At 38.1% G+C, this 25,947-nt stretch overlaps 2 protein-coding genes across 4 annotated transcripts in view; one reads left to right on the top strand and one right to left on the bottom strand.

Annotated features, from left to right (window-relative positions):
* MS4A4A (membrane spanning 4-domains A4A) overlaps window positions 1-17,515 on the bottom strand; it is a 28,237-nt gene extending 10,722 nt beyond the window's left edge. For 2 of the 3 annotated variants that reach the window (XM_055274033.2, XM_055274132.2), the window contains exons 1-3: window positions 17,407-17,515; window positions 5,756-5,915; window positions 629-757 (exon numbers count right to left, since the gene is read on the bottom strand). In XM_055274033.2, the coding sequence (XP_055130008.1) occupies window positions 629-757; window positions 5,756-5,915; window positions 17,407-17,447 (330 nt within the window). In that variant the 5' untranslated portion in view covers window positions 17,448-17,515. Of the gene's footprint in view, window positions 1-628; window positions 758-5,755; window positions 5,916-15,542; window positions 15,650-17,406 lie in introns of all 3 variants that reach the window. The other variant, XM_055274073.1, reaches the window with a different exon arrangement.
* The window catches only part of LOC129488675 (putative membrane-spanning 4-domains subfamily A member 4E), a 132,892-nt gene that overhangs the window by 43,538 nt on the left and 63,407 nt on the right, over window positions 1-25,947 (top strand). The window lies entirely within an intron of this gene.

The raw sequence follows: 25,947 nt of genomic DNA, 5'->3' as shown, positions 1-25,947 counted from the left end.
AGTTTCAATAGTCAATAGCCTAGATATTAGAAACTGCTTGTGTACCAGCCACATCTCCTATTCTTCCTTGCTAACTAAACCATCATTTTGTTCAGTTTCTCATGAGCTAAACGTAGGGTAGACTCCTCCCAGCTACAGAGGTAAATCTTGATTAGTCCAAGCCAATAATGGCAAGTCTATTATCCTTACTGACAATTGATTTGGGAATATGTATATGAAATTTTACTAAAAGTTGGATGTGTCAACCATCTCCTTTCTGATATGGTCTGCTAGCAATCCTTGATGAAATCCTTGCACCACTGAATGAAGCCATCCTAGAAATGACAAGCCACTAATCTTGTGAAATAATCAGTGCTTTCAATGTTTAAGCCATTCTGGTTTGGGTCTTTGGCAATGTGCTGCTGTAATATATCTAATTGACATATATAAATATTTAATCTGCCTAGATTTAATATAATATTATATTATTAGTAGTACTTTAAATATGAGAAAATTGAGTAAGAAATGGTTAGATACCACTCTCAGATTTACAGAATTACAAGATACAGTTAGGATAGGATTCCAAAGATCAGGGTATTGACAACTGCTTTATGTTATCTTCAATTATATCAAAAGATACTCTACTCACCATCACTGACCCCCAAATTGTGTACCCGATATACGCAGAAATAGGGTTACTTCCATAAGTATTAAATTCAATACACATCATTGTTATTCCCATGCCAAGGCTCATCAGGGCAATCAGAATCTGCACAACCTAGAAATGATGAAGAAAGCAAAAACTGATTAGCCACCACAAAAATGGTGCTTCCGCCACCCCCTTTCCAATCACTAAGCTATCCTTATTCTTCATTTGATATAGTCATATGACCTTCTTAGTATTCTCTTATCACTCTTTTTTTTCACATAAATAACCATGAATATTATCTTACCAATATTATCTCTCGGGACGTCTATCATTGCCAATAATTTCAAGGTTAAAAGGAGTATGCCAGAACCAGCCCAGAGGTGCTTTTCTGATACCTACGATGTTACTTCTACCACAACTATTTCTCTCTTTTTCTCATGAGCTCAGAGAAGTGGCCTAGGAATTATAAAGCAATTATTGTAGCAAGGAGAAGTAACCTGAAGAAAGGAGAGTATATACAGGGGAAGAAAACAAGAAAAGCAAATATGGTATTTTCTTGAAGTCTGGGGTATGAGGACATGAGTATGAGTACACAGGGATCTAAACGTAGCAGAGTAAGAGTACCATTATCCCATGGCGTTCCAAAGGATCAAAAACATTTCAACAACTTATCAAAATTTATGGGATGTAGTGAAAGCAATGCTTAGAGGAAGATTTATAGCATTGAATGAATGTATTAGAAAATAATGATCTAAAATCAATCTCCTGAGAGTCTACCTTAAGAAACTAGAAAAAGAAGTGCAAATTAAACTCCAAATAAACAGAAGAAGAACTATAATAGAAATTAGAGCAGAAATCATAAAATTGAAAACAGAACATGAATAGATAAAATCAGTAAAATCCAAAGCAGTTTTTAAAAATATATGTATGTATAAATAAAATAAAAAAAGCCTCTAGCCAGCCTAAGAAAAAAAGAGAGGACAAAAATTACTAACATAAATGAATGAAGGAATATCAGTACAGTTCCCATAGAAATTAAAAGGATAATAAAATAATGTTATGAACAATTCTATGCCCACAGTTTGATAGCCTTGATAAAATGGATAACTCCTTAAAGACAATTTATCAAAACTCACACAAGAAGAGACACTCTGAATAAGCCTATAATTATTAAATAAATTGAATCAATAATTAATAAATTTCCAAAACAGAAAGCATCAGACCTAGAAGGGCTCAGTGGTGAATTCTACCAGACACTTCAGAAAGAAATTGTACCATTATTTACAGAAAATAGAAACAGAGGACATACTCCTTAACTAATTCTCTGAAGCTAGCACTACCATCTACCAAAAACCACGCAAAAACATTACAAGAAAAGAAAACTACAGACCAACATCTCTGATAAACAAACATGCAAAAATCCTCAACAAAATATCTGCAAACTAAATCTAACAATGCATTAAAAAAATTGTGTACCATGACCACTTGGGATTTATCCTAGGTATTGCAAGGCTGACTATACATTCAAAAATCGATTAATGTATTCATCACATCAACAGGCTAAAGAAGAAAAATCACATGATTATATTAACAGAAGCAGAAAAAATATTGAACAAAATCCAATGCCTGTTTATTATAAAAACTCTTGAAAAACCTATTAATAGAGGAGAACTTCTTCAGGTTGATAAAGAATATTTATGAAAAACCTACAGCTAACTTCATACTTAATTGAGAAACTCAAATCTTTCTCACTAAGATCAGGAACAAGTCAGGGATGAGCCCTGTCAGTACTCCTTTCAACATTGTACTGGAAGTCATAGCAGAAACAGTAAGACAAAAATAAAACTGCTTTTGTTCCCAGACGACAAGATGTCTGTGTAGAAAATCTGAAAGAATCAACCAAAAATTCCTGGAACTAACAAACAATTATATTAGGTTTACAAGATTTATGCAAGATTAATACACAAGAGACAATTACTTTCTTATGTACTTATAATGAATTAAAAACATAATGCCATTTAAATTAGCACCTCTAAAAATGAAATATTTAGGTATTGGTATTTGGTATTTGTTAGGTATAAATCTAACAAAATGTATACAAAATCTATAAGAAACTACAAACTTTGATAAAATAAATGGAGAGATAATCCATGTCCATGGATAGGAATACTCAATATTGTCAAGATATCAGTTCTTCCCAACTTGATCAGTAGATTTAATACAATCTCCATTAAAATCCCAGCAAGTTATTTTGTATATATTGATAAACTGACTCTAAAATTTATAAGGAATGGCAAAAAAAACTTAGAATAGCAAACACAATCTTGAAGAAGAAGATGAAGGAGTTGTAGGACTAACACTACCCAATTTTAGGACATACTATAAAGTGATAGTAAACAGGACTGTGTGGTATTAGCAAAGAAATAGACAAATAGATCAATGGAATAGAGTAGAAAGCCTGGAGACAGCCACACAAATATAGTCAAGTGATCTTTGGTAGGGAGCTAAAGTAATACAATTAAAAAAAAGTATTTTAAAAAATAGTACTTAAAACTTGATATCCATAAGTAAAAATAAAACTTAGACACATACCTTATATCTTTCACAAAAATTAACTCAAAATGAATCACAGACATAAATATTAAACTAAAAACTATACAACTCCTAACAGATAACATAGGCCAAAATCTAGATGACCTTGGGTTTGGTGATGAATTTGTCAACCAAAGGCACAAACCATGAAACACAGAATAAATCATCTTAATTTTTTTTTTTTTTGAGACGGAGTCTCGCTCTGTCACCCAGGCTGGAGTGCGGTGGCGCGATCTCGGCTCACTGCAAGCTCCGCCTCCCGGGTTCACGCCATTCTCCTGCCTCAGCCTCTCCGAGTAGCTGGGACTACAGGCGCCCGCCACTACGCCGGGCTAATTTTTTGTATTTTTAGTAGAGACGGGGTTTCACCGTGGTCTCGATCTCCTGACCTCGTGATCCACCCGCCTCGGCCTCCCAAGGTGCTGGGATTACAAGCGTGAGCCACCACGCCCGGCCTAATTTTCTTAAAATTAAAAATTTCTGCTTTGCAGAAGACATTGTCAAGAGATGAAAAGACAAACCACAGACTGGGAGAAGATACTTGCAAGAGTCATATCTGACAAAGGATCGTTATCCAAAATATACAACAAATTTAAAACTTAACAATAAGAACATAAACGTCCTCGTTAAAAATGTGCCAAAGAATTTAACAAGACACCTTACGAAAGAAGATATAGAGATGGTAAAGTGATGCATGAAAAGATGGTCCACATCTTATGTCACAAGGGAAATGCAAATTGAAATGATAATGAGAGTCCACTAGCACCTGTTAGAAAGGTAAAAATCCAGAACACTGGCACTACCAATTGCTGGAGATTTTGTAATACAGCAGGAACTCATTGACTGTTGATTGAAATCTTCAAAATGACAAGGTCACGTGGAAGACAGTAGGGCAGTTTCTTACAAAACTAAACATACTCTTACCTACAATACAGTAATCATACTTAACCAAATGAGTTGAAAAACTTATGTCCACACATAACCTGCACACAGATATTTATAGCAACGTTACTCCTAATTGCCAAAGTTTGGAAGCCATCAAGATGTCCTTCAGTAGGTGAATGCATAAATTGTGGTACATCTAGACAATGAAATATTATTCAGTACTAAAAATAAATGAGCTATCAAGCCATAAAAAAACATGGAGGAAATTTAAATGCATGCTTTTAGGTGAAAGAATGAAATCCAAAAAAACCACCTATTGTACAATTCCAACTGTATGACTTTCTGGAAAAGGCAAACTATGAAGACAATAAAAGATTTGTGGTTGCCAGGGATTGGTGGGATACTATATGATACTATAAAGGTAGATTCATATCACTATACTTTTGTTAAAACCCACAGAACACACAACACAGAGAATGGACCCCATTGTGATTTGTGTACTTTTAGTAATGATGTGCCAATGTAGTTCATCAATTGGTACAAAGGTTACACTCTGGTGGAGGAGGTTGATAATTAAAAAGCTATGCATTTGTGGCGGCAAGGGTCATATGGGATCTATCTGTACTTTGCTCTTAATTTTTCTTTAAGCCTAAAACTGCTCTGAAACATACAGTATATTTTAAAATAATTATTCATACATTAAAAAATAAACCCACTTTGGGAGGCTGAAGCAGACAGATCACGAGGTCAGGAGTTCAAGACCAGCCTGACCAACATGTTGAAACCCTGTCTCTACTAAAAATACAAAAATTAGCCGGGCATGATGGCTCATGCCTGTAATCCCAACTACTCAGGAGGCTGAGGCAGGAGAATTGCTTGAACCCGGAAGACGGAGCTTGCAGTGAGCCGAGATTGCGCCACTGCACTCCAGCCTGGATGATGGAGCGAGACTCCATCTCAAAAAATAAAATTAAAAATAAATAAACAAATAAACCTAGTATGTGCCAACATAAATAACATATTTTATGAGAAATAACTATATTTCCCCCCTCCAAAAAGTGAATAATGTGAAAAAAGGATCCAAAATATCCACAGTGACATTTTCCCAGTGGTTTGAAGCTTGGGCTAGTGATAAACCTATATTTAATATCCTTTCACCTGCCCTATTCTGTCATTCTTTTAATCCTCCATTTCTTTTAGGCATGCTTATCTGAGACTCCAGATGGAAATGCTCAGAGAATAGATTTTTCATCCTCTGAGCAGGGGGCTAAGAAAAGGTGCCAGAAAGAAGTAGTAGCAATATGTGTCTGTCAGCTATCAGGAAGGCCTGTAAAGGGGGTGTCAGCTAGTAGTGCATAGGTGGCCTTTTATTTTGCTGCTCTTCCACACTGAGTTTAAATACAATTATCATGGATGACCCACAACCCTAGAATAGATCTGAAGTCAATATATTTAAAATATAACTCAACTGGAAGCATGTCGTGACAGAATACTATATAGTTTTTCAGATGAAGAGCCTGAAACGTAATTGCTGATGTAGCAAGGGTTGGCTGTTGTATTATGAGGCTAGTGGGACAGTGTATTTGGCATTAGGTCTTATGAAATATGAGTTTACAACACCATTGGTCTTCCCCTAGATTTGCAACTTACCCCAAGGACTTTGGGTTCCCCCTTCAAGAACTTCTCTTGCAATCCTTTCCACAGATGTGAATGTACAACAGCCATGTTTCCCAGCTGGGGCACACTAGGGCCAGCCCCTGGCGTGGCCTGTTCCATTCCTTGCATGGTTGTCATAGCAGCAGAAAAGGTGCTACAATAAGAAATGTAATTTAGTATGATGTCCTGGAAATGGCAAAGGAGGACATGACACTTTGGGGCAGGTTCCTCCTTAAGGACAAAATCTGGTCTACATTCTCTTCCCATATCATAATAGCTGTTAGAGCTGGGGAAGTGGAATAGGCAACATATTAAGTGTGGGGGGGTGGGCAAGCGGTGGGAGAGAAACTAAATGTCATATGATATCAAGATGCTAGAAAATCCTGCAGAGAGGGACATGTTGACAGAAGCGAGGTAAACCTGTTGGACCTCTAAAACTAGAGAAATTTCTTTAAGTTCCAATTCCAAGTCAGCTCAGATTTTATTTCTATCCCTTTTACTGCCTAATCCCTTGATTACAGCCACTTACCCACAAAGGATTACTTTGTTTTTTAGTTTTGGTTTTTTGTTTTTTTTTTTGAGATGGAGTCTCGCTCTGTTGCCAGGCTGCAATGCAGTGGCGCGATCTCGGCACACTGCAACCTCTGCCTCTTGGGTTCAAATGATTCTCCTGCCTCAGCCTCCCAAGTAGCTGTTACTACAGGCGCATGCCACCATGCAGAGCCAATTTTTGTATTTTTAGTAGAGACGGAGTTTCACCATGTTGGCCAGTATGGTCTCGATCTCCTGACCTCGTGATCCGCCCACCTCGGCCTCCCAAAGTGCTGGAATTACAGGTGTGAGCCACCACACCCAGCTGAAGGATTACTTTTGTAATAGTGACAAACTACACAAACGAATCTGCCTTCCAATTTGTTGTATAGTATTGTATAGTTCCTCCTTTTCTAATCAGAGCACATTTAAATTCACAGGGCTGAAAATCTTCCCATGTTCATCTTTGCTGAGTGTGATTTATGTAACCTTGTATTTTGTCCCACAAACTCTGAACTTTGGGAATGAAACTTATGGCTGTCAGTCATATTCTTGGCACCACAAATCTAAATATCTTGTCCTATTACATTGCTTTAAATCCTAACTTGCTGGTGCATAGCAAAGGATCCATCAAATCATTTTTTGAGAATCTAAGCACAAACATATTACTCTTATACCTCTTTCTGTCCTCAATATAATAACTCCAACCAAGTCATGTAGAGATAGGCTAAAGCTGCATGGAAATTTTTGTCTATGTAGTTGAATTCATGTTCAGGTGTTTCGTGATCAACTTCCATAAATTTTTAGGGAAATGAAGCTTGCTAATATCCTTCAAGTAATAGTTAATTTTGATACCATTTATTCTCCATTGAGCCCCTATAAAAGTCTAGTTTGGAGATGTGTGCCCTTTTATTGGTAACATAAATGAAAAAAAATGTTGTTGTACTCCAAATTTGCTATGTTGAGAAAAAAATTAAGATTTCTCTGAAAAAATTATCATCCTGTGTTTATTTTTGATACATGGAAATAAATTATTAGCTATCTAACAATAAAACTGATTAAAGTCAGAAGAAGGAGGGTGAATTTCAGAGAAAGAGAAGAAACATTAAAATGAAAAGGTTAATCATTTAGAACATTAATTTAACTTTAGTAATGTATATACTTAAAATTATGAAAAATAGTAAAATAAAAAGTACAAAATTACAAATTATAAAATAAGTTTTTATTTTAAAAAAGAAAGACAAATATAATAAATAAGAAATATATAATGTAAATGTGACTGAAGTAGTTAAGATAAGGAATTAAATATAAGAATGTAACCAAAAAATCAATGTTCTTATTCTTATCACTTTTAGAAGAGTTCCGAAAACAATTTGGACAAACAGAATTAGAACTCTATTTTTTTATGAAAGTGGGAAACAACTAACATTTCTATAAATCAGGTGAAATGCGTGTTAAAAACAAAGATTACATGACGATAAATTTGGGGGGAAGTGTAGCGAGAGTATGAAAGAAACAGGACACCATGGCCACCGATTTCAGAGTATACTTATCAAAGATGAGAGACCCCCCTGATGTGTACAACATAAATTATTGTTTATAATCCTGGGAATTAAATACATCAGTTGATAACTGTCACTTCCCTGGAAAAGTATAGTTCTGAGAATCATCAAAGTCAGTAGTAAAAGAGAAATCCCACCAAAAAGACACATATTTAGAAGGCAATCAGTCTCTGAATAAGTCCTCCATTGGAGTCCATAAAGAAGGAAGTAGATATCCTTGATACAAGCCTCCAAGAATTCCCACAGATTAGGAGCATCTGGATATATATCACATATAGAATATGTAAAGAGTATAGATAACTTATTTAAATGAAAATTAAATCACAAAAATGAAGTCAAAGATAAAGTGCATCGAGTGACAGGACATATTTGGAACATAATCTCAAATTTCAAATACAAAATAGTGTTGACAGAAAATAATTGGCCAATGTGTTAAACAACAAGGAATAGCTGAAAATAGAATTAGTCAACTGGAAGAAAAATTTGAGGAAATCACCAAGAATTCTATAGAGAAACAAGAAAATGGTCATAATAGAAGAGAGGTTAAAAGATTAGAAGTGTAGAATTAAAAGGTCTACAATATGTCTGATTACAATTCTAAGGAATGTCACCAAGAAGGCCAACTAGAAGTTCCTAACCCTCATCATCATCCACACACACACACACACACACACACTCACACTCCCCAAAACAATGAATAAACAAATGCATTCCAACTAAAGTAACTAAAGAAGGCACCTGAAAACAGCAAAGGAGTAGCAGAAATCTCGTAGATCATAGAAACCCAGGATGGCTGCACGAAGAAGGAGATAAAACACCCTTCTTCCACCACCCCTTCCCCCAGTTAGGACCAGCTCTGAGTCAGCAGGGCCTTATTCCTGCAGAGAGAAGGTAAGCGAGAGGACCCCAGCAGCTCCCATCACCACCATGGATACCTGTAATCTTACTCCTGGAGACACTTAGAGTCTTCACAGGCTCTGAGCTCAGCTGATGGAGCTACCTGAAGTCCACATGTCTGTCCTATCCCAGAGGTGGTGCTGACACTGTGCCCTGGCCTCCATGGCCTGAGCTACTACTGTGTTGCCCCTTCTTGGAAGTGAATCACTGCTACAGTGCATTCTGCTTCAGAAGTGAATAGCTATTGCACTCCTCCATCTCTAAGGCTTAACCACCATTACACCACACACACCTGGTAGCCATACCTAAGCCAAACTGCTGCTGTCTACTCTCTACCCGCCAAGGCCAGGCTGCCATGGAACTGCTCCATGCCCCCAATTTAGTCGCTGGTGCACCCTACCCCTCCACATTCAAGCTGAAACTGTGTCCCACTCTCTGAGGACATATAGCTTTGATTGAGCTGTGTCACCCAACAATCCAGGCAAAATAACTGCAGTGCCCCACTTCCCTGGAACTGACTGGTTCCCTGGAGTCCAAGCTACTGAGAAACCCTGGCTCCCCAGGGGGTCATTTCTATACTGCTTCAAGAAACTCAAGGACCAAGCCACAGACAGTCTTAGTCATTCCTGAGGCCTTGCTGCTGCTACATCCAGCTTTACACAGCCTGGGATATTGCCATGCCCTACCATCCCAGGGTCTAGGGTTACCACTGTGTGGCACTCCATCACCTAGGGATAGAGTTGCTGCAGTGTCCTATTGGCTCTGGAACCAAAATTTCAACTGTAACCTGCTCCCCAGAGCTCAAGCCTCCAGAGCACCCCTCTTTCCCTGGAGCCATGCTGGTGTTGTGCACTGACCCCAGAATCAGTAACTATTCCATCCCTGCCCCATGGGCTTGAGTTACTGAGGTGTGCTTCAGAGTTACAGCCTCAGCTTTGTGGGTAACCTGCATCCATCCATGCCTTGGTGAGTGAACCTGTGCCACAGTAGTTTTGCAAGATTCTGAGCCTAGGACCCCAGCTCTACAGCCATTATAATACTTGTGCCTAAAAAATACAAACATGTGGTGTTAACTCTATAGGCTCACAGACTGCAAGAGTTGTAGGGGCATGGCTTTCGCCACCTAGTTTCAAAGGATGTCACAAATAGCTATGGGAGTGGAGCCACTTCAAAGAGCCTCCATCAGGGCAATGCTGAGTGAAAATGTGGGGTCAGAGCCAACACAGAGAGTCCCAGTTAGGGATATGCCTAGTGGAGCCATGGGAGTGAGGCTACCTTTGAGATCTCAGAACTATAGGGCCACTAGCATGCAACGCCAACCTAACAGAGCTGAAGCACGGACTGAGCCCAGCAAAGATATGGGAGCAGGACTGTCTGAGAGCCCCAATCAGTGTCCCCAGGATTCAGGACATAGAGTCAAAGGAAATTATTCTCCAGATTTAAAGCTTAATGCTGTTTTCTCAGTTGGGTTTTGGACTCATTTGAAACCACTTACACATTTTTCTTGCCTAGTTCTTTCTTTTGAACTGAGAAAGTCTATTCTGCACCTGTTCCACCATTATATTTTGAAGACAAACCACTTGTTTTGATTTCACAGACTCACAGCTGGAAACATTTGCCTCCAGGTAAATCATACCTTGAGTCTTATCCATATCTGCTTCTGATGTGACTCTGGACTTAGAACTTTAGAGTCAATGCTGGAATGGGTAAAAGTTTTGAGGCTATTGAGACAGAATTATTGTATTTTGTATGTGAGAAGAACATAAGTTTTGGAGGGTTGTGGATGAAACACTGTGGTTTCAATATCCCCTCTAAAACTCATTTGAAAACTTAATTGCCATTTTGACAGTATTAAGAGGTGGGACCTTCAAGAAGTAATTACATCAGGAGACCTCTACCTGCATGAATGGATGAATGTTATTATCCTTGGAGAGGGTTAGTTATCACAGGAGTGGACTCCTGATAAAAGAATAAATTTGGCCCCATCTCTCTCTCTGCTTTGTACGCTCACTTCCACCTTCCTTCATGGGATTATCCTCACTAGAGGTTTACACCATGCATGCCTTTAGACTTCCTAGCCTCTAGAGCTATGAACAAAATAAAATTTTGTAATAAATTACCCAGTCTTCAATGGTCTTTTACAGTTGAAGAAAACAAAGGTATCAAAAATTTAGTTTCATGGGAAGACAGTGCAAGTCTAGAGTTCTTGTTTCAACAAACATTGTTATTGTCACCTTAAAATAGTCCATTTATAAAACTACACGATGTTTTAGGTAAGCATAATGATGATTACAAGGCAAAGAACTACAGCAGATACACAAATGTTAAGGAATTCAAAGCTTAGCAATTCATAAAATTACCAAATCACAAAGGTAGACCAGAGAGCAAGAAAGAAACAAAGATCTACAAAAACAATCTCCACCTGCCAAAATAATAAAATGTCACTAGTAAATCCTTATCTTTTAATGCTAACCTTAAATATAAATGAATTAAATCTTTGAACAAAAGTCAAAGAGTGGCTGGAAAACTTTTAAAAAACAAGATCTAACTAGATGCTTTAAGAGACTCACTTTAGCCTTAAGAAGAAACATAGGCTGAAAGTTAAGGGATGGACTATTCCATGCAAATAGTAGCCTAAAGAGAATAATTATCTGTACTTAGATCATGTAAAATAAACTTCAAGTCGAAAACTGTCAAAAGAGGCAAAGAAGGTCATCATTTAGTGATTGACTGAGCATAGAGGGTGGGTAATAGAAGTCATTAATAACAAACTACTGTTGCGGGAAGTCAGGGACCCCGAACGGAGGGACCAGCTGAAGCCATGGCAGAAGAACGTGAATTGTGAAGATTTCATGGACATTTATTAGTTCTCCAAATTAATACTTTTATAATATCTTACGCCTGTCTTTACTGCAATATCTGAACATAAATTGTGAAGATTTCATGGACATTTATCACTTCTCCAATCAATACTTTTATAATTTCCTATGCCTGTCTTTACTTTAATCTCTTAATCCCGTCATCTTTGTCAGCTGAGGATGTATGTTGCCTCACGACCCTGTGATGATTGTGTTAACTGCACAAATTGTAAAACGTGTGTGTTTGAACAGTATGGAATCTGGGCACCCTGAAAAAGAACAGGATAACAGCGATGTTCAGAGAACAAAGGAGATAACCATAAGGTCTGACTGCCTGTGGGGTTGGGCAGAACAGAGTCATATTTTTCTTATTGCAGAAAACAAGTAGGAGAAATATTGCTGAATTCTTTTCCCAGTAAGGAATAACCCTGGGAAGGGAATGCATTCCCAGGGGGTGCCTATGGACAGCCATTCTAGGGGTGTCTGCCTTATGCGATTGAAGATAAGGGATGAAATACGCCCTAGTCTCTTGCGGCGCCCTCAGGCTTGCTAGGATTAGGAAATTCCAGCCTGGTGAATTGTGGTCAGACTGGTTCTCTGCTCTTGAACCCTGTTTCCTGTTAAGATGTTTATCAATGGCAATGCGTGCACAGCAGGACATGGAACCTCATTAGTAATTCTGATTTCACCCTGGCCTTGTGACCTTGCTCTGCCCTTCTGCCCTTGTGATCTCTTATTGCCATTTGAAGCATGTGATTTCTGTGACCCACTCCCTGTTCGTACACTCCTCCTCTTTTGAAATCCCTAATAAAAACTTGCTGGTTTTGTGACTCAGGGGCATTACAGTGCCTGCTGACATGTGATGTCACCCCCGGAGGCCCAGCTGTAAAATTTCTCTCTTTTGTACTCTTTCTCTTTATTTCTCAGACTGTCTGACACTTAGGGAAAATAGAAAAGAACGTACATTGAAACATTGGGGGCTGGTTCCCCCAATAAACTACCAGACTTTTTTGAGACAGGGTCTCACTCTGTTGCCCAGGCTGGAGTACACTGGCACTATCATGGCTCACTGCAGCCTCGACCTCAGCCACCCAAGTAGCTGGGATTACTGGCCTGTGCCACCACACCCAGCTAATTTTTGTATTTTTTGTGGAGGTGGGGTTTCTCCATGTTACCCAGGCTGGTCTCAAACTCCAAGGCTCAAGTGATCCTCCTGTCTCAGCCTCCAGTAGTGCTGGGATTACAGGAGTGAGCCACCATGCCCAAACTTAAATTTCCAGATTTTTAACACAGACAGTGTAGTTAATTGCTGGGCCTTCCACCAAGAAAGGACACTTGCAGTCCCATAGCCCTCTTAGGGTTTCTGTTACATTTAGTTCTTGCCATTCTTGATTAGAGGCTGCTTGTAGGGTTCTGAAATAATTTCCACATGCTTTTCCTGAGCCACCTTACTTTTTTGAAAGAGAAATTTTGAGGAAGGCTGAATATCTTCTATTTAGGTCTTCTAATGTTTGAAATAAAAATTACCTCTTCTCCCTTCTGGGACAGTTGGTAAATTGTTAATTTATGGGCTTTATTAGAATGACTTTAAATTAAGCCTAGAGGGGGACAATTCTCTGATGTTTAACAAAATTTTAGAGTACAAATTAAATTTAAGACAAAAAATAAGGCCTGCTATTTTATTTTACCCCTTTGATCCATATCTAAATTTTGTGTTCTGCTCAGAGGATGCTAAAGTGTCCATATAGGTCTGAATGTACCTACTCCATATCATGTAAATGTAACCCACCTCATAAACTCCATTAACATTAGAACAGAGACTGCAAGAGGAAGAGGAGAGCCTCTTGGCCCGCCTCTGCATAGTCTTGTATCTACCTTACTGAGAGCAAAAAAGGAGGACAATCCTGACTCTTCTGACCAATCTTTGAGACAAACTGCAAAAGACAGGAAGAGTCAACCTCTGACCACATGGTACCATGAAAAACACGCTCTCACCAATTATATAGACCCCTCTTATCTGCTCTTCCACTTTCCCCAAGACCAGAGCAGATTGGAGCAGGGTCATGACAGGAATAAAGTCCCTGTCTAGCATGTCCTTGAGTGGCAGGAAGTGTTAAAGGAAGTTTATGTTTTATACTTCAAGCCAGAAATGAGTAAGTGATGGTAGGAATACCAATAATAATAGTTAATATGTATTTAGCATTTATTAAGTGATATGCACTGGTTTAAATGTTTTATATGTGTTATTTCATCATTAAATTCCCCTGAGAGATATACTGTATTATTCACAGGACAGAATTATATAAACACAAGATTAAGTAACTTGAGTAAACAGTGGCAGGGCCAAAATTTAAATCCAGGTGATGTAATTCCAGAACTCCTTTGCTTGAGGGGATCCACTAATCTAGTCTGGTGGATAGAAGATCTCTTTTGTTTGCACAAATACTTGTACAATTAATTTTCTTAGCAGCATTATCTATAATAGCTAAAAGGTGGAAACCACCCAATTTGGAATAAGTTAGATAACAAGACCATGTAGAGGTGGGCCAAGAGGCCCTCCTCTTCCTCTTGCAGTATCTGTTCCAATGATAAAGGAATTTGTGAGGTGGGTTACATTTATATGCTATGGAGTAGGTATATTCGGACCTATATATACACTTTAGCACTCCCTGGACAGAGCACAAAACTTAGATTTGGAGCATATGGCTAAAATAAAATAGGTCTGATTTTTGGTCTTAACATTTAATCCACATCCTCAAATTTTAGGGGATGTGTCCTTAGGGGAATTGTCCTTCTCTGGGCTTAATTTAAAGTCATTCTAATAAAGCCCAGAAATTGACAATTTACCTACTTGTCCCAGAAGGGAGAAAAGGTTATTTTTATTTCAAACCTTAGAAGACCTAAATAGAAGACATCTAGTCTTCCTCAAAATTTCTCTTTCAAAAAAGTAAGGTGGCGCAAGGAACAGCATGTGGAGATTATTTCAGAGCCCTGCAAGTAGTTGCTAATCAAGAGTGGCAAGAGCTAAGAGGAACAGGAACCCTAAGAGAGCTATGAAATTACAAGTGTCCTTTCTTAGTGGAAGGCCCAGCAATTAACTACACTATCCATGTTAAAAATCGGGAAGTTTAAAGTTGGTCATTGTGACTCACTCCTGTAATTCCAGCACTATGGTAGGCCAAGGTGGGAGGATCCCTGGAGTCCAGGAGTTTGAGATCAGACTGGGGAACATGGTGAAACCCCATCTCTATACAAAATGCAAAAATTAGCAGGGTGTGGTGGTGGGCGCCTGTAATCCCAGCTATGCAGGAGGCTGAGGTCCAGGCTGCAGTAAACCACAATGGCATCAGGGTACTCCAGCCTGGGCAACACAGTGAGACCCTGTCTCAAAAATATCTGATAGTTCATCATTGGTTCCTTCTGTTGCCTACCCTCTATGCTCAATCAATCTCATTCTAATCGTACACAACCATTTTTCAACTCTGTGTATTTCTCCCATCTTCTCAAGGCAAGCCATTATCCTATTTTTATCAGAAGTATTCATTATAGCCTCTGAATGCTCCCTGTGTCCATTTGTGGCTTTGGATATTCAATCCACCACTGATGTTGTGGCCAGAATGATCAAATACAAAAACAATTGAGTCACCCTCCACTTTAAAAGCCTTCTTTTACATTTCACCACGCTTAGCATAAAGTTAAAATTTTTAATGTTGATAACAAAACCTCTGCTACTTCAGCACAAATCTCTTGTTGTAGTCTTACCTCGAATCTCTCTCCTTTTAATTTTTAAAGCTCCAAGTATATTTGACTTATTTAAGTTGTTCCAAAGAAGTAATTTCATTCCTATATTGAGACATCTGCATATATTGAAACCATTTGCAGGAATGTTCCACCCCTCTTGTGACCACCTTGTAAGAACAAAAACAAACCCACCACATCGTCTACTCTTCTCACAAACGAACAGCATTTTATAGTCTCTATCTTCTCTCAGACACTATTCCGCTACGTCCCCACCATTGCCCGCACGTGGATGACTCAACCTATGACGATAAATAAGGGTTTAAGAAATCTATGTTATGTTCCTTCTACACTGCAAAAGTCAAAGTTATTTGGAAAGTGACTAAAGATGATTCTTCTTAGTCCATCTAAATGTGTACTTCATTCTCCATTAATGTAAAAGAACCTCTGCCTCAATCTCTCAGGCACACCTTCAGACTGAGAATTTAGGACATGTTGGGTCTGTCTTATCAAACGCACTGGTGGTTCTCTCTCTGTGTTTACTGCCTCTCTGGTAAGACTGTAAGCTTCCTCGAGGGCAGAGCAATTATATCAAAATAAAGCTTATAACTGACTCCTATGCTTTCCCATGATTCTTTGGAAATATAGGTCAGGTTCTGGTCATTCAAGGCTGGTGCTTTGTCATTCTAAGAAATTCTGGCCATAAATTCATATAACTGACTCCTCTTTTTCCACCACAGAAATCCTTGTGTTAATTATCTACGGCACATCAAGTCCCCAAGGACAAAAACATGTGTTTACCATCCAGGGCTTGACTTCTCTATATTCAATTTTTTTTTAACTGCTGAGAATATTGGATATATATGAGGGACATTTCTTCCAGGTTGGAGAAGAATCTAAACCTTGGTTTTGTCACATCACCTATATGCATCAGGCTCTTGACAACTACAATATCTTTCCCCCACACCCCTGATAAAGAGGTGTGGGAACCTAGACCACCCTTCCCTCTTCTATTGGCCCCAGTCACCTTGTGGATCAGCAGCACCACCAGTCTCTTGTTTCCTCATTTTTATGTCACCATCCCCCTCATGGGTCACAATTGCAAGGAGAGAGCATGAGGAGAGTGGTACAAATGGCCATCCCTTTTTCTTGGCAATATCAAATAGACTAGAAACCCAAAATGAGGCCTGAATCTGGATAGTTTTTAGGAGGATGATGGGGATGCAGAAATGGTGGCACAGGAAGGGAAAAGGCCTGGGCTAGGAACCAAGAATTCTGTTGTTGTTGTTGTTGCTGTTGTTGTTGGTTGTTGTTGTTTTTGCTCCTAGCCCTTTTATTAACTTGCGTGATTCTGGCTACATTATTTCCCTTTTCTGGGTTTTATTTACTTCATCTGGGGAAAGATTACAATGACCACGACTACTTACAAGCTTCTTTCTTATCCTAAGAATGCTAAAAGTCTACAAGGTGTTTTTCATTAGCAGATTTTATCATGAGCAGCCTCAGTTTACTGCCTGGGTGCCCATGAATAGTGCCAAAGACCGCTGGAGAACTAGGTCAGGCCACAGCCCACCTAAATGTACAAGGCTGGGGACCCTGCCTGTACCCTACTCCATGTACACCAAATTCTGCATGTGATACATCTGTTCTTAAATCCTGAGTTATAAAAATAACCAGTCAGACACAGAGAATAAAGATCATGGAAGCAGGGCATTAACAGTAGATGAGGTAACTAGTCAAAAGCTTAAAATGTTGTTTTCAGTGTTTTGATATCCTGAGGACTTAGGGGACAAAAGTAACTAAACAACCTTATCCAGCCTCCAATGTCAGGCTTTAGGAGGCTTTTCTAACTCCCATCGACTGTAGCAAAAACTGTTCCTCATCCCCCCACCAAATGCACATTTAAAGGTGCACTCAACCCACCCCAACCCTGAATACCAGCCTGGGTCATGGGAAGTGGCCTCATTATTTTTCTCATTCCACTCCCAGAAATCCTTAACCCAGGAAATGAAACAAACCATCAGCCCGAAAGCCTGGGAAGGCAAGTCCCTGGACCTACCTTTCTTCAGGCCTGCAATGTCTGCTGTAGGTCTGATGCATGCAGGGCTCTGGGCAAGTTCCTCAAAGTTCTTTGGTCTAGACCCAATCAACTTCCCCCACTCCACACCTCACTCAGTTTAAATCTGCATTCCTCTTCTAGCAGATGTTTGGAATCTTAAAAGCTGTGCTGAGAATTTCTGAGCCACACAGCTAGTTCCTCTTTTATATCGGAAGCATTAACTGATTTTGTGTTCCCAATATGGGTGTGGATGCCTATTTTGAAATTTGCTGAAAAAGCAGTGGCTGCCTGATACAGTCTTTCTATGAAAATAATACTGCTAATTACTGTGGATATCAGTGGTAGAGGATTTACTGTTTGCCAGACTCTCTTCAAAGGTCGTTATATAAACAAGTAAATGGTATTTTGTAAATACCCCCTTTCACAGTGTCATACATTTCCACAGTACTCTTGTCTTCCTGGAGAACTACTATTACTATTTTTTTAGGTTGGTGCAAAAGTAATTGCAGCTTTTGCCATTATTTTATGGCCAAAATCACAATTACTTTTGTACCAATTTTAATATACACAACTTAAATTTTTTTTTTTTTTTTGAGACGGAGTCTCACTCTGTCGCCCAGGCTGGAATTCAGTGGCGCAATCTGGGCTCACTGCAAGCTCCGCCTCCCGGGTTCACGCCATTCTCCTGCCTCAGCCTCCCGAGTAGCTGGGACTACAGGTGCCCGCCACTACGTCTGGCTAATTTTTTGTATTTTCAGTAGAGATGGGGTTTTACCGTGGTCTCGATCTCCTGACCTCGTGATCCGCCCACCTTGGCCTCCCAAAGTGCTGGGATTACAGGCGTGAGCCACCGCGCCCAGCCTAAATGTTTTATTTACATGAAATTCCACCTTTAGAGATTCATCAGGAGTGGCCATAAAATGGCAACAAGTTGGTTGTATGGCAATAAAACAACACCTTTCTAAGTGAAGGAAGCAGCTGGTATCATAGAATGAGCTGGTCTTTGACTAAGATAAAACCAATGGCAAGCATTTCTTGCATGGCCTTGTTAATCTCCTGAACCTAAGATTCATTTGTAAAATAAAATAATGCGTACTTTACATGGAGGAGGAAAGCAAAGTGGCGTGCAGTTTTCATTCATTCAGCATTTTCTTTAGAAAAACTACTATAAGCCAAGCAGTGTGCCATGTGCTTCTGATAAAATGATAAAAAATAATTTTCACTCAAAGAGTTTATAGACTACTTGGAAAAACAGACCAGTAAATAAATCACTACAATCCATTACTATCAGTTATCTGCAAGGTAAAGTGGCAATACAGATGAGTAAATACATCGTTACAACCCATTATAATCAGTGATCTGCAAGGTAAAGTAGGGTATCCTAAGAGAGCTCATAGGAGGATCAATGAACCCAACATTGGGTAGGCAGAGGAGACTTCCTAGATAAGGGAACATCTAATTGGAGACCTGATGAATGAGCAAAAGACACACAAATGGAAGGGGAATGAAGGAAGGTAATATTATTATTTCTATTTTTTGGAAGAAGAAACTGAAACTCACAGATATTCGTATAGCTGGTATAGATGAGATTGAAATCCAGTTTTGCTTAACTCCAAAAACGATGTGGTCTATAATCTGAAATTACGATTCTCAAAATTAAAATAGATTATATTTCAGAAATATTGTCCTGGTTTCAAACAACAGGAATAAATAATAATAAAATCAGAGAATTAGGCTCAAGGTAGAGGCAGTTCTCTAGGGAAGGGATGATGGTTACCTGAACTACCTGTGATAGTAGTGAAGTTGGAGAGAATGAATGGATTTGAAAGATGTTTAGGAATGAGACATGACAGTACCTGTTGGTATAATGGATGTGTAAATCAGGAGAAAAAAAAGGAAAGGATGACACTCAGATTCTGGGTTAGGAAACTGAATGAGTGATAGAGCCATTCAGTAAGGCAATAGACATGGACCAGGACTGAACTGCAGGAACAAAGACTAAAATTTTGCATGTATTTAATCAGAGTTGGGTAGGGACCTTCAAATAAAGTTGACAAGAATTGGATAACTGGCAGGAGCTAGAGAATGAGAACATGGCTATAGAGGTAAACCCAACCACTCTTCACCCAGAGGGATGAGGTCACCCAGGCTTGTGGGTGGAGGCAGAAAACGTCAAACCCTTTTTCTAGAGGATAGAGACAGTATAATCAGAACTAAGAGTTCCCAGAGGATTATGAAAAAGAGGGTAAGGAAGATAGCAGGCAAACTCGGAAAATGTGGCATTGCAGAAGACAAGGGTACAGAGTTTCATGACTTCCTAAGAGAGGCTGAAATTCTAGACTAAGGACAGGCATCAGTCTCCTCCCACTCCATATGGTATGAAATGAGACATTATCAGGTTATTATTAGCAGATAACAATTTCAAGAGAACAATAACATGAAATTTGACAGAGAAATATATATATTCTATATATATAGAATATAGATATTCTATTATATATAATAGAATATCTATATATAGAATATAGATATTCTATTATATATAATAGAATATCTATATATTATATATAGATATATATAGATTATTATATATTATATAGAGATATATTATATATATAATAGAACATATCTCTATATAATATATTATATTATATATTAACAGAGACTGGGTTTCACCATTTTGGCCAGGCTGTTCTCGAACTCCAGATCTCAGGTAATATACCCTCCTTGGCCTCCCAAAGTGCTGGGATTACAGGCGTGAGTCACTGCACCCGGCCTTGAGCTGGGTTTTGAATCCTATGCCCTATGTGAGCTGGAGCAAGTTGCTTAGGCTTTCTGCACCTCAGTTTACTCATCTGTAAAATATAGATAGTAACATGTCATAGCGTTGTTGAAAGGGTTATATTAGATAATATAAGTAAATTACTTATCATTTTTTGAGCACAGAAATATTTCAGTAGGAAGAAATTATTCAAATATTATTAAATACTTCAGAGAGACAAGCTAACAACAGTAAAATGTTCACTGGATTTAGCCTGAAGGAAATCATTAGTGCCCCCTTCCCCAGGTCCCAACCAGTTTTCTTTCTCCAGAAGCAAATATTTAATTTTTAATTGTTTCTTTTTGTGTTGACTCCATATTTCTAAGTGAATGATTTTAAATACTGTTCTAATTTTTGGTTTTATATATTATCCACTAACTTCCTGCTACTGAAGGCAATAGACTAATCCCTATATCCTTCATTTTTACCCTGGACACACCTTCCCACCATAACACTTCCCTTTCCCTCATTCTCCTATATAGTTTTATCATGATTTTTTAGTTAACTCAATTTATAGTATTTAAATCATTAGTGGCTAATTCATTATGAGTGTTATGATTACGCTTCCTTTTGACCATTTTTCTCTCTGAAGTTAGTGACTGCCTCATGTTTCATACGCTGTTTTCTACATACCTGAAAATAAGTTGTTTTAAATACTCCACCATAAATGTAAATCTCAGTGTCTAGAGACCCACAGGGTAATTGATCTGTTTCATTAGGATTTTTCTGTAGACATTCTCCCTTCCTGGAGCCTTATATTCTCGTATTCCAGTTAGGACTGGTTACACTCTAGGCCTTCAGGGATCTTAATTCACTATTCTCAGTGAATTCACTTACTTAAGTATTCACTATTGATATGGTTTGGCAGTGTCCCCACCAAATTTCATCTTGAATTGTAGCTACCATCATTCCCACATGTCGTGGGAGGGAACCACTGGGAGATAATTGAATCATGGGGGCGTGTTCCCCCATACTTTTCTTGTGGTAGTGAATAAGTCTCACCAGATCTGATGATTTTATAAGTGGTTTTCCTTTTTGCTTGGCTCTCAATCTCTCTTGTCTGCAGCCATGTAAAATGTGCATTTTGCCTTCCACCATGATTCTGAGGCCCCCTCAACTATGTGGAACTGTGAGTCCATTAAACCTCTTTTTCTTCATAAATTACCCAGTCTTGGTTATGTCTTTTTTAGCAATGTGAGAACAGACAAATACAACTACCTTCTCAGACAGTTAGCTGTGTCCCCAGACGTAGTCAACTGAAAGCACTTATAATTCTTGAGTCTCACTGGGGTTCTGCAAAGAGAATCAAATTTTTTCTAAGCTTCCAATTCCATCAGTCAGGTTTTCACTTTCTGGAGGCTGCTAAGTCGTTTATTGCTTGTCTAGCTGGTTTCTAACATTTAAAAAAATGATGCAATTTCTCTCATATTATTTTTGAATTTATGACTTTCTCCCGGACCCTTTATAGTCATTTAGTTGGGTTTCATGAGGAAATAGATGTGTTTAATCCACCAAGATTAGCCATTATTTGAAAATTATATTTTTCTAAGTGTTTTTCTTACCAGTTCATTGTATCTCTGAGGACAGATAATGTATCTTATTTATCTTTTTGATTTCAACATTTCTCAATGTCTGACACCAGGTAGGAACATTTCTGTTGAATGCTATTGGGTGTGTAAAATAGAATCAATGCAGAGAATGGATGTAGGTGGCACATCAGTCAGCAGTGAACTGAGATACAGTATCAGAGAAAATTATATTCCAATCTCAGCTAAAGAGATGGTAAAAGCCTTAGAGCTGTCTGGAATAAAAGATTAGAATGGAGGGAAAATGTGAAAACAAATATATTAGGAAATAGGAGTCCTGTAAAGTTGAGGTGATAGATCTAAGCACTGTAATTCCTCATTTTGAATCTAGAAAAAATATTATTTTGTATCCTTTTAATAAAAATATTTTTCCAATGCCTATATAATTCTAAATTAAAAGCACAAAATGGTTTTTTTCCCATGTGGGTTTCCTTTGTGCTTAAGAAATGGTTCTTCAGACAGTACATATGTAGCAAAGACAGGTATTATTCTTAAGAAAATACTCTTAAAATTCTTAACTCTTAACCTCAGATACTGGTGCCTATGTATATTAATATGCAAAATAAATGCCAGTGTCCCCTAAGGACAGGGTCTGTCTAATGGCAATAGCCCAACTCATCTATGCTGACACCAAAGTAGTATATACAAATCACATTCTTCTCTTCTTTATCATTACAAGATCTCTTAGCTCTGACCAATTTACTGCTCTGCAACCATTTTTGCCAACTAAGGAAATTAAGTTTTAATCTGAAACTCTTAGAAAATGACTTACAGCCAATCAAGTCACTCAAATTGAACAAATATATAAGTTATCAAAGGAAACAAATGCTTTCTTTTTTTTATTTCATCGCAGGCCTTCTAAAGGCCTACAATTATAGAGACATCTAATCTCACTTCCCTTGAACGTTGAGTTTCACAGAGGATAATAATCACCAGCTATCTCTGGCAAGCAATTTCCCCAACATTTTCATTTTATGAAGTGTCCTAAAGTCATGTTTCTATACACTGGATTTTATCTTGTGAATTTGAGGCAGTTAAAATAAATTCCACAAAAAGCTAAATAAAATGCCAGTAGATATTCAAAACCAACTTTAGTGTTTTGATATATTTTTTACAGTCTCTCCTTTGAATTATGAACACAGATTCCTTAGCTATTCCAGGCTTCCTATACTATATTCAGAAATCCAAGCAAATACTATTCTCCAGCAGTCACTCATTATAATTTGCTTTAATGAAACAGTGGATGAATTAAAACTACGTTATAAACATTTTGATAGGCCAACGGAGTTTGATTCAACAAGATTATGGCTCTTGTCATGGTTTCTAGGAAAAAAGTATTGAAACCATAAGGTTAAGAGCTAAGAGGGAGCACAGATGATCAATGATACTAAGGGAAAACCAGGACACAGAGAATGCATGAAGTCTCCTCACATGTGCAAGAAATATTTACTGTGAAGAATGTCTGAGAAAGAAAGTGGCCGCAAAACAGTAAGGTACATCGTTGGGAGTGAGATGATCCAAGTTTTAATCTCAACTCAGAAACTAAACTCAGTGTGATGTAGAGTAATATTTTGTTTCTTCATCCTCAGAGTTAGAAAAGGTATGTTCTAAGGACCAGCCGGCCTGATCTCCAGTGATTCTACACCTGGTTTGTTCTTCCCATCTGATTATCTCATTGTCAATATGAACCAGCTCTTTTGAGCACCACCCTTGCCATAAATACTGCCTACCATGTGTATCTCATCACCACCACATCTCATGACTATTTTTCTTCCAATATGAGGATATTAATTCACAAATCTCAGGCCTTGAGCTATACTGAGCTCTATGGAACATGCTGGCACTCTTAAAATGGAAGAGTTTGAGTTGACTTGTCTACAACATAGCATCACACATAGGCAGAACTCCAGGGCTGAAAGACCTAACATCTCAACCAGTGTCTACTGCAACAAGGAAGAGTGAATGGTGCCTGAACCTGTATCCTCCAACATTTTAAATATTTCATTTCACCCTTTTCTTGTTTGCATAGTTTCTGAAAAGAAGCCTAATGTAATACTTATCCTTGTTCCTCTCTAGTTAAGTTTCCTTTTCTCTTTTATGCTTCTTTCAAAATTTTCTCTTTGTCTTTGATTTTCTGCTTTGGAATATGATATACCCATGTATAGATGGTTTACTATTTACTATGCATGGTATTCTCTGAACTTCCTGGATCTGTGATTCGGCATCTGTTACTAATTTTGGAAAAATCTCAGTCATTATTTAAACTTCAAATATTTCTTCTCTCCCTTTCTCTCGTTTCTTTTTATGGTATTTCCATTATGTGTAATGTTATGCCTTTTGTAGTTGTCTTGCACTTTGGGGATATTCTGTTCTTTTTTTTTTTCCATTTTTCCCTTTGCTCTTCAGTTTGGGAAGTTTTTATTGATGTATCTTCAAGCTCACTGACTCTTTCCTCTGACACGCCTAGTATACTGATGAAATTATCAAAGACATTTTAAAAATTTGTATTACTGTATTTTATATTTCTAGCATTACCTTTTCATTCTTTCGTAGAAATTTCTTCTCTCTGCTTATCATATCCATTTATTCTTGCATGTTGTACGCTTTTCCTGTTAAAGTCCTTATAATATTAATCATAGTTATTTTAAATTTCTGATCTGATAATTCCAAAATCTCTGCCACATTTGAATCTTGTTCTGTTGCTTGCTTTGTTTCTTCACACTTTGTCTTTTACCTTTTAACATACATTGTAATTTTTTGTTGATAGCTGGACATAAAAGGAAGTAAAGTAAATAGGCCTTTTATGTAAGGTATTATGTTTATCTGGTTAGAAGTTAGGCTGCATTTATTGTTTGCTGTAGCTATTTGTGTCAAAGGCTGAAATTTCCTCTAATGTCCTTGTTTTGGTCTCCCCTATTATGGTTGGATCTCCCTAGACACCGCTTCTTAAATAGGGTCTGAGGTTTACAGTTCATTCACTGTAATCTCCTATTATCATACAGGATCCTGATTCATCTGATGGTAGTGTAGACTGAGGGGAAACATCCTCTAGTATCATAAATAGGTCTCGGCCCTTTAGCAACTGGTGCTCCTCAGTTATCAACTCCACAAATGCTTCTTAGCCCCCACCTGAACTTAGGTCAGGCAGGATACTATAGAGAGATGTAGCTGAATATTCAATTTCCCCACGTGGAAGGATAGAGAAAGGTGGAGTTGTGTGTTGACCTTTTCCAAGACTGGTTAGGTTTTGATATTATCCAAATCAATCAGAATCAATCAGAATCTGAAAAAATAGTTTAGGGAAGACTTTTTTTGTTAAAGACAACAGAATGCCCTGGAGTATTTCAAAAATGGTTATATTACCTTCTCTAATCAGAAGCACAAGATTTTTCTCTGTTCTTTACAATAAGTACCTGCTAGGACACTTTGAGGTAAAAGCCATGCAAGTGTTTGACCTCTCGCCAAGACTGGGCCTCATGGAGTTTCAGCTCCCAAGTTAGTTCACATTGAGCATCCAGCAGTTCATCAGTTATAATTGATGTGTTCCTATTGTGCTTCTGCTCCTGGTAAGCTGGGAAGCTCTGGTTGTGCCTTCCTGTCCAAATTTTGGGAAAAAAATTCAAGTCTGCATAATAACCAGCTGACAACATGATGGCAGGATCAAACCTGCACATATCAATATTAACCTTGAATATGAATGGGATAAATGCACCAATTAAAAGGCACAAAGTGGTGAATTGGATAAAGAGGCAAGACCCAACTGTATGCTGTCCACAGAAGATCCATTTCACATGAAAAGACACCCATCAACTCAAAGTAAAGGGATGGAGAAAAATCTAACAAGCAAACAAAAGAAAACAGAAAAATTAAGCAGTTGCTATTCTAATTTCAAACAAAACAGAATTTAACAATGATTTTTAAAGATAAGGCCATTATATAATGGTAAAGGTTCAATTCAACAAGAAGACCTAACTGTCCTAAATATATATGCATCAAACCCAGGAGCACCCAGATTCACAAAGGAAATTCTTAGATACATATGAAGAGATTTAGATAATCACACAATAATAGCAGGAGACTTTGACACCCCACTGGTAGTATTAGACAGATCATCGAGGCAGAAAACTAATAAGG

Source organism: Symphalangus syndactylus, chromosome 1, assembly GCF_028878055.3.
Source record: "Symphalangus syndactylus isolate Jambi chromosome 1, NHGRI_mSymSyn1-v2.1_pri, whole genome shotgun sequence".
In the NCBI taxonomy this organism is placed as follows: domain Eukaryota; kingdom Metazoa; phylum Chordata; class Mammalia; order Primates; family Hylobatidae; genus Symphalangus; species Symphalangus syndactylus.
The sequence above is the reverse complement of the archived record's forward strand: the minus strand, read 5'-3'. Positions and strand labels throughout refer to the sequence as shown.